Below are 9,147 nucleotides of genomic sequence, written 5' to 3' on the forward strand. Positions count from 1 at the left end.
GGCGGAGGAGGCGCGGAGCGATGCGCGGTCCCTCCCGCAGCTCCCCGCCGGCCTTCGGGGCCGCACGCCCCGGCGGCGGGGCAGCCGGGAGGCCCCCGGTCCCAGCGCATCCCCCCCTATATCCCCCTCCCGGAGGCGGTGCCCGCCCCCGCGGCCTTTCCGCGGCAGCCGCTGTCCCGCCCGCCGCGCTCGCGGGTCGCCGGTAGCCCCCGGGGGTGGGAGCCCCTCTCCCTGCCCGCCCCCGGCCGGGAGAACCTCCGTTTGCCGTGGAAATTACGTCTCCTTCTTGCTTTACCCCTTACCGAAGTTGATTTGCTTTGGTTTTTATTTTTTTTTTTTAATTTTCTTTTTAGCCCACATCATCACTGTTAAATAAATGCAAATATCCCATCCCCAAAAACGGGGAGACCGAAAGCTGCCCCGGTCCCCACCGGCCTTCAGCAGTTTTTCCTCCTGTCCCGGTGGGATTCCTCCCGTTAGTCGCGGGGAAAGAAAAGGAGTGAAGGAGCCAGAGCTGGGGGGAAAAAAAAAATAATAATAAAATAAAATCCATGCTGCCAGAATCTTTTTGCGGTTCTTGAGTTAATAAAGCAAAAAAACGACGTGGCTTGGAGCTCCCGGAGCCGGGCAACGACTTCGAAGGGAGGGGAGCGGAGATGCGCAGCGCTTCGGGCGAGGGAGCAGGGTCTTCTCGAGGCGTCCTCCGGGTGGGAGACGGGCAGGGGAGACGAAAAAGAAACTGTTTAGAGTAAAATAAAGGAAATCCGTTTCAAGTACCCAGAGTAGAAGCCAGAACGTTAAAAATTAACAGCGGAAACAGGAAACACTTCTCTGAGTAAACACCGTCTCACAATTTCACCCTATTACAATCGGGAGGGCGCAAGGTGCTCGCCGGGGGCCGCGGCCACCCTCCGACCGGCGGCGGGGCTGGGAACCGGGGCCGGGCACGGCCGGACCAAGCCCGTCCTCCTGAACCGCTTTGGTGGCAAAGATGGGAACTGCAGGAGTTCCTGAGCCGGGAGAGAGACCGGGAGTCCGGGAGGGATGCTCGGGAGGCAGGAGGAGCACCGTTCTCCGTCGCCGGGGCCAAGGGACGGGCTGCCCGGGACGGCGGCGGCGAAGGGAAGAGGCGGCGGGGACGGCGGAGGTGGAAGGGAAGAGGCTTCGCCCGGGGACCGGCCGCGGGAAGACTTGCTTTTGAAAATCGCTGGAGAAAAGGGTGGCCCTTTGGGCAACTGCAGAGCGGAGGGGGCGGCGGGTCCCCGGTAGCCCGGGGGGAAAGGACCGGGAGCATCGCTTGGGCTGGAGGGAGCCCCCGCCGCCCGCCCTGCCGCCGCCTTCGGGTTTCGCTGCCCGCCGCCTCACCGGAGAACCGGAGAAAGTCGCTTTGGAGTGGAATTTCCCCGCGTCTCCCTCCGGTGCCTCCCGGGCCCCCGCCGCCGCCGTGCCCTCTCCTCCCCTGCCCACCGGGAGCGGGGATTTTGGGGAGCTCCCCGCCGGCACCGGCCTGAGGAACGGCGGCGGCGCAGGTCGCTCCGAGCAGCGGTGGGTGCTGGAGGACAAACAGCTCGGCTGAGAGAGCTCGTCCTCCTCCTCTTCCTCCTCCTTCTGCCCGTTCCTGCCTCCCTTCTCCCTCCTGCCCGCCCGTCCCCTCCAGCCGCCCGCCCGGCTCTTCCCGCCCCTTCTCTCTCGCTTTCCCCGGGGCTGGATCGTTGCCTCCTGCCCCCCCCCGTTCCGACCGGGGACAAAAGCGCTGCTCGGAGCCGCAAGCAGCTTGAAGCGGGGCGGAAAATATGGTAAGACGGAAAATTTGGGCAGAAACCCATCATTTTCCGGCGCGCCCGGACCTCCCCTGCCTGTCCCTCCGCTCGGATCTCTTGCCGAACGAGCTCAGAAAAAGGCGGCGGAGCCCGGGTTTTACCCCTCCGTCTGTAGAAACGCGACGTCGGGTAATGCAAAAGGTTCTTCTCCCCTGCGCCGAGCTGAGATTTCTTTCCAAACGGGCGGGTTTGAAGTCCATTTGGAAGGAAACCCGTCCCCTCCGGAGCCGCGAAGTAAAAAAAATCTTGTGAGAGCCGGGGAGGCTGCCAGAGCAGCTCCGCGAGTAGAAGAACATCAAGATGCTCTCTTTGGTCCTCCTCCCGACCCTGCCCGGCGACATGTCCGCATCGCAGTGCCATCTGCCTCGGGCCAGCAGCAAAACAAAACTTTCACATGGCAGCACCAACGTCCTCGGCGACTTCTGCAGCTCGGCGAGAGAGATACCCACCAAAACGTTTGTTCTTCTTAATTTTTTTCTTTTTTTTTTTTTTTTTTTTTTTTTTCCAAGCGGGAGATGTCAAATTGGGAGATGGCGCAAGTGCTGCGAGGGCTTTAATAAAGCTCCAAGAGAATTATTCAAACTCCTGTTTCCTTGCTTCACGCTTCACGGACACTCGACAAAGACCGAGAATAGTTGCGTTTTTGATGCTCAAAGTTATCATTATCAGCTACTTCCAGTAGAAATGAGTGCCATTTGATGGGTGTGCTGACGTCCAGCCCTCTTGCTGCAGGTTCAGCGCCGGTTTTTGGGTGAATTAATTCAACCAGTTGAGTGTGATTAACTCATATAGTTGGGGGAACCGTGCCAAGATAGGCACTCGGGCGCCTGGAGAGATATCTTTACATTAAAACCTATTTAGTTCCACCGAGGCTTTAAAAAAGTAACCGGGAGCAGCACAGGCGGAACCTGGCACTCGCCACCACAAAATTCCTGCTCTTCCCTTCCCGGCCAGGGCAGTTTAAGGTTGGAACAGAGAGGAGGTAAGACCTGTGCCTGGCTGGGACGTGACAATACACCATTTGCTTATTTTCAAGAATAATCTGGGGTCAAATAAAGAACAGCAAATGTTTTCGAGGCGGGCAACCAAAACAAATCACGGCCATTTCCAGGCTTTTTTTCTTTTAGTGGGTGTGTGTGTTATTTTAGTACTCTGCTGTTCTCTTCCCTAAAATCCTTTGTAGACCCAGAAAGCCTTCCAATGAGAACAAGATCTTTGTCCTTTAACACCACATTATCAACAGAGGTCATTTGCTATTTTTTCAATGAATTATCCCTTTTATTTGTTTATTTCTTTGATCAGCTATAAATGAAAGTTATTCGTGTATATAAAACTGAAGTTTTTACTGTTGAAATTGAACTGTACATGTTTACTACAGGAAAAAAATATCAACTCTTGTTTAACAAGACATTATACATCAATAAGCAATAACCTTGTGGAGGATTTGCAATCACCTGGTCTATAAAAACAAGCAGGACAAGTAACAGCAATTTATATGCAAAAGTAATGATTTAATGACTATAAGCAAGACAAAGCAATAGAATTGTGCTTCTTTTGCAGACTGGAGACAATGAAATGTTTAACTACAATTTTCCCGTACAAACATGAAACAATATCCATATAGAATAAACACCCTCACAAATGTATAACTGATGGGTGATGAACACACACGAAGTTCGACCAAAGCAAAGCACAAACTGAAAAGTGTTCTGGGCTGTTCATATTTTATGGTGGAAAAGTTCCTTCTACTGAAAAAAATAACACCCTTAGAAGCCTCTAATAAAATGCACCTATTTGCAGGCCATTAAAGAGGAGGCATTCTCCACAATTTATTGGAAATATTAAAGTACCTGTTAAATTTTAATGAAGTTAGTACTGTACCATATACATATATATTAAAACAAATTTAGATAAAATGCCTTCATCCAGCACCTCGCTGGTTCCTTAAAATTTATACCAAATAGTTTATGGCTTCTATAATGATTCCGTGTGCTTTTAAAAACACAATCCCACCACACCAAATAATACAAAGGTAATCAAACTGGTCAAAGACTTCCATATCCCTTAACTTTTTTTTTTCTTTTTTTTTTTTTTTTTTTTTTTTAGGCCCCTCCTCTCCCAAAAACTTTTTTTTTTTTTTTTTCCCTTCTTAAAAAATTTTTTTTTTTTTTTTTTTTTTTTTTTTTTTTCTTCACTGCATCACTTCAACATTTTGGTAAAGTAAAAATATATCACTTAGGAAAAAAAAAAAAAAAAGACAAAGCCAGTAAAATCCTTTTAAGATTGCCAATTGCCTCCAGGTTATCAGAGACTCGAATGTGCTTCCCCAATACTGTAGCTCTCACACGCAAAGTGTTTCTTGCAGTATGAGCAAAGCTCAAACAGGCGGCATCTGCAAGGGTCGAACCAGTTTAGAAATTTAACAACCATATCATGAGTGCATGAAACACAATATTTTCTTTATAGTATTTATAAATATATCATACAATACTGTTTCCTGTTATGTCATATACCAATATGGCATTGTACAATAAGCATAATGCCATCTGATTCTTACAAAAGCGAATCATTTAAACAAGTCAGTAAATAAAACGGTAATACCCGCTTTTAGGCATACAGATTGTAAAACTGAAGTTTACTTTTCTTTTGATCGGTTCTGCACAGCAACAGAGAAGTAAAAGATGCAACATAAGAATCAAAATGGCTAATACGCAAAAAATCGTTATTCACAGTGACATGGCTACATATATGCATTATTCTATGCATATTCTTTCCGTTCTGTTGGATTTCAAGATGAAAAAAAAAAAAGCACTTGCTTTCTACAGGTTCACGAAACAGCATAAGAACAATAACAATCGTAGAGAACGCAAATGGAGGAGTTAGTCTGGATTAACAAACTACTGCCCGGGATTCCACTCGATTTTTGGAGGCTCCCGGGTCCGGCTGATGGGGACGGAAACAAACTCCGCATCACTGGGAACAGGTGAAGGTGTGACTCTTGTTTGCTTTCCCCGGTCCTCTGAAAACCCATTTTACATTTCAATCTCGCGTTTTTCCGTTAACGTCCATCCTGAACGATGTCACCCAGCCCGCCTTTCATAGCCAAGTTCAGTGTCACTACAAAAGAAAGCGATTGGGACGATAGTCACATGGATTAGCATCTATAAAGCTGTAATGGCATGGAGAGACCTATATAAAGGAGGGGCGGGGGTGGCAGCCTGCTTGGCCCCCCCCCCGTCAACCAGACGAAGTGGCCGAGGAGCCGTTTATGGAGGTTTTCCGCGCTCTGTTGGTGAAGGAGGACTGGTGGTTACTGCTGGGGCTGCTGGTGGTGCCGTTCATGGTGCTGGAGATGTGGGGGAACTGGGGGTGAGGAGACTGGACGGGCGTGCTGGGGCTGGGCAAACAGGAGGAGGTGGAGGGGACGCCTCCCGCCGGGCTGCTGGCCTTGTCGCTCCCAGAGTCACTTTCCAGCTCCCCGCTGTTATTCAAGCCTTCCCTCTGGTGACTGATCTTCATCCTCTTGCAGGTAGGTCGCACCCGGTATTTGAGGGGGAGAGGCCCGTTCTGCAAAGCAAAGGGGACACCTCCGTGAGTGCCCTTCCACGGGTCACGTCCTGCACCCTCCCCATCCCCATCCTCATCCCCATCTCCATCCCCATCTCCATCTCCATCTCCATCTCCATCTCCATCTCCATCTCCATCTCCATCCCCACCCCCATCCTCATCCCCATGCCCTCAGGCTCACCCGCCTCCAGGTGTAGATGTAGGCAATGTCCATGAGGGTGTAGTAGTCCTTCAGGGGCTCCTCTTCGTACATCACATCGATCTGTTCAAGAGAGGAAGCCCCACGTTAAGGAGCAGGCAGGCATTTACCTCCAAAGCACACGCTGGCTGTGGGGTGGAAGCAGCCCCACTGCCACTTAGGTCAAAAAATGGAAAAAATCACTGCCCCAAGCACAGCAGGGAATAGGGAATTTTCATATCTACTAGACACGTTTTAATTGAAAAAAAAAAAAATATATATATATATATTTTTTTTTTTTTAAAGGGAGCAATTTCTTGATACCTCGATATTTACACCATCTAAAAAAAATCACAGCGTCACCAAACTCTCCGGATAAACCTTTTTAGAAGTAATGTTCACAAAGCCCATGGGCGTGTTGCACCAGAAACACTGGGTAGTTAGCACTTGGCAGGCTTAAGAATAGCAAAAGCGATGTTAACCCCTCCCCTCCTCCCCCCAAATTCTAAAAACCACACAAAAGTCCCTGCAGGTACCTGGAAAGTATTAGGTATGTCCATTTTACTCCTCAGGAACTTTCTTAGATGCATCACTGTCATCGCTGCTGGGCAGCGCAAGTATCTTTTGTCATTCACCTGATGGCATAGAAAAGAAAATTAGTCGACTGAGAACAATTCCTCCCACCAAAGTTGTACTCTAACGTTCCATATTATTATTATTATTTTTTTAAATTCACTTTGACCCATCATGACTGATAATAGAACAATTTCTGCTGCCTTATAAGGAATGACAGAAATAAGCGGTAAACTACGGTTCCAAAATAAGTAATTAAAAATGCATCTAATTACAGAAATAATTTTTTTGTCTCACAGAAAATGTTTTTCTAATATATATCAATCACACAATGATTTAAAAAATTAATTAAATAAATATTTCGGGGCACAATCTGACAAAAAAATCAGATTCCACTTTAAAAAGTAGCAGTGCAGGTATTTTTTATTTTACAAAGTTGTTTACGTAGGAAGGTGTTTGACAACTTTCATACCTGCTGCCATGATAGGTGTGCTTCTTTTGTTCTAGATACATGTACCTATGCATTTTTTTTTCAGCTACAAACCTGCCCCAAAGATGGGGGTTTTTTTTGTATTATGTTTCCTCTAGAGTAAGGAAAAGTTATTTACCTCTTCCTTTGATTTTTCTTTCTCCTTATTTCCTTTTCGTTCCAGTCTGTGAGAAGAAATGAAACAATTACAACAAATAATGAATATAGCTGTTATCAGTCAGGTAAATGTAAAATATTGCCATTCTGGAACTTGCCTATTCTGGTCAAAGAATTCAATGGATAAGCTTATTATCTCGTCGTCTGTTATAATTCTTTTGTCTTCGTCAGCCACTTCTCCCCTGTCTTCATTAGAGCCATTGGCAGCTGCGCAGAAATTTCCACAATAATTTACATTTTGAAATTCAAATCAGGAAGAATGGCAATTCTCAGTTACAAGAAAAAAAAAAAATCTCCATAGTAAGACTATGAATTAAAGCTACCAAACTGTTAATAAAGTTTTATTATGCTGAATTTACTTCTTAAAATTCTGTCACAGTAATACATAATTTGGAAGTTTAAAAAAGAAAACAGTAAAGCATCCAGGTCAATGCTACATTTATTAAAGTTGTGAACGAGAAGCTTTTACCATCAGCCGACGGATGAGCAGCATAAAAATCCCTTCTTCTTTTCATTTCATCTAGATGGAAAAGCATATATTTTATTTTTAGCATATACTCCGTAACTCCTGGTATTGATATAGGATAGCAGTTCTGGGTTTGTTTTTCTACTCTTCAGAAAAAAAAAACCAAACCAACAACTAAACTCCACAAAACTATTTAACTACTTACTTTTGAAAAGGCCTGGTACTAGCTTGTATACAATATCTTGGAGAGTTTTATCTGACCTGAAAAAAGAACATCCCCAAAACATAAAATTAAGCAGATGAAGCAACATTTTAATTCAAGCAGCAGCTTCTCATTTATAATCTTTCACAACAATGAGGCATCTTCTACAAAGTGGGAGGCTGGTCATAAAAAGTTAACTTACAAGACCTTGTAATCAAACTCCCACTGCCCTAAATACCGCTATAAATCAAAACTCATCTGTGCTACCACAACTGAAAAATAATTCTCTGGGGCTGAAGGGAGGCCTTAAAAACTACATGTCCTCCCTAGAAAATAAGAGAGAGCAAAGGGTGACAGTGACAAGAGAAATGTTTCTGGGAGGAGAAGCAGGCTTTAAAGCCTTTTGCCTCTTAGCTCAGAAAGTTTCAGCAAGATTTCTCAGGATGAGGAGCTACTGCTGGAGTGAGGCACGTCTGGGAAATACAGAAATTGGAGGTAAAAACTTGTCGGGACGGTAGGTGTGAGAATTGGGGAGAGGGAAGAGGCGTCGCCTCAAGGGTCCGCTGGTACAAAAGGAAAAAGAAAAAAAAAGACCAACAACAACTTTCTGTCTCCGACCCCGAGAAATCTTCAATTTCAGTCAATGACAGGACTCCAAAGAGAGAGCATACCCAGGAGTTAGCTTGTAAATTGACAAGTCCTTTCAGATTTAAATCGCAGACGAAGAGATAACATCGCCACGGCCACCGCCGGCCTCCCCGCACCGAGTCAAACGAGAGCCCGCAGCCCGCTCCTACCTGATATTCAAAAGCGGCCGAGTTTTGTGAACTTGGACATCGCAGATGGGACAATACTTGCTGGTCTCCAAGTACCGCACGATACAGGTCTTACAGACTGGAAGTCAAACACGAAAGGGTTTTTAGTGATGGGGTAGGTGCCGCTCAGATATGCAGAGACCGAGGTGCGATTTTCTAAACTATGCAAGGCTGGGGCAAACCGTCCATTGTCAGCAGCGCGCTGCTTAAGCTAAACAAATACCCAAATAAGCTGCAATTACCATGAAAAGGAGACGCTTAGAGTACATATATTATTACTTTAACAAAGACCGTAGGGCCGTCGTCGGAAAAAAAAAAAAAACTGCGGTGCCGGCGGGACACCTACTTCCCAGCCCGTCGGGGTGGCGGTCCCGAGCATCCCGGGGAGGGGGTTTGGGGTCTTTTTCTTTTTTTTTTTTTCTTTCCTTTTTTTGTGTGTGTTTGTGTTCCCGGGATGCCGGGAAAAGGTGGGGAGCGGCGGGGGAAGACCGGTTGGTACTTACAGGAGTGGAGGCACTCTATGATGGTTGTGGCATCAATGAAGTACCCGCCGCAGAGCACGCACATGAGGTGGGGGTTTAGCTCGGTTATTTTGATGCGGGTCGTTCGGTGCATTTTGGCGTGGCGAGGGGGCGGCTCTGAAAGACACAGAGGATCCCATCAGCGGGGACCGGCCCCAGGTGCCCAGACCCGCCGCCGTCCCCCCTTTCCCCCCGGTGCGGCCGCATCCCCCGGCGCAAGGGAAGAGAAAAGCGCGGAAGGCGGCGGAGGCGGCGGAGGAGGCGCGGGGGGGGGCCGATCCCCAAACCCGGCGGGGACCGTCCCCCGCAAAACAGCCCCGCATCTCTCCGGCCCGGGCGCAACCCCGCGGAGTGAGGCG

At 47.5% G+C, this 9,147-nt stretch overlaps 1 protein-coding gene across 1 annotated transcript in view; it reads right to left on the bottom strand.

Annotated features, from left to right (window-relative positions):
• Positions 1-4,015: 4,015 nt before the first annotated feature.
• LOC106890667 (polycomb complex protein BMI-1) overlaps positions 4,016-9,147 on the bottom strand; it is a 10,392-nt gene continuing 5,260 nt past the window's right edge. Inside the window, exons 2-10 of the mRNA XM_014946624.1 lie at positions 8,771-8,905; positions 8,250-8,346; positions 7,456-7,511; positions 7,254-7,304; positions 6,883-6,991; positions 6,747-6,792; positions 6,102-6,200; positions 5,569-5,649; positions 4,016-5,387 (exon numbers count right to left, since the gene is read on the bottom strand). Of these exons, the coding sequence (XP_014802110.1) occupies positions 5,058-5,387; positions 5,569-5,649; positions 6,102-6,200; positions 6,747-6,792; positions 6,883-6,991; positions 7,254-7,304; positions 7,456-7,511; positions 8,250-8,346; positions 8,771-8,882 (981 nt within the window). The 5' untranslated portion in view covers positions 8,883-8,905 and the 3' untranslated portion in view covers positions 4,016-5,057. The remainder of the gene's footprint in view (positions 5,388-5,568; positions 5,650-6,101; positions 6,201-6,746; positions 6,793-6,882; positions 6,992-7,253; positions 7,305-7,455; positions 7,512-8,249; positions 8,347-8,770; positions 8,906-9,147) is intronic.

Source organism: Calidris pugnax, unplaced genomic scaffold (assembly GCF_001431845.1).
Source record: "Calidris pugnax isolate Ruff unplaced genomic scaffold, ASM143184v1 scaffold19, whole genome shotgun sequence".
In the NCBI taxonomy this organism is placed as follows: Eukaryota; Metazoa; Chordata; class Aves; order Charadriiformes; family Scolopacidae; genus Calidris; species Calidris pugnax.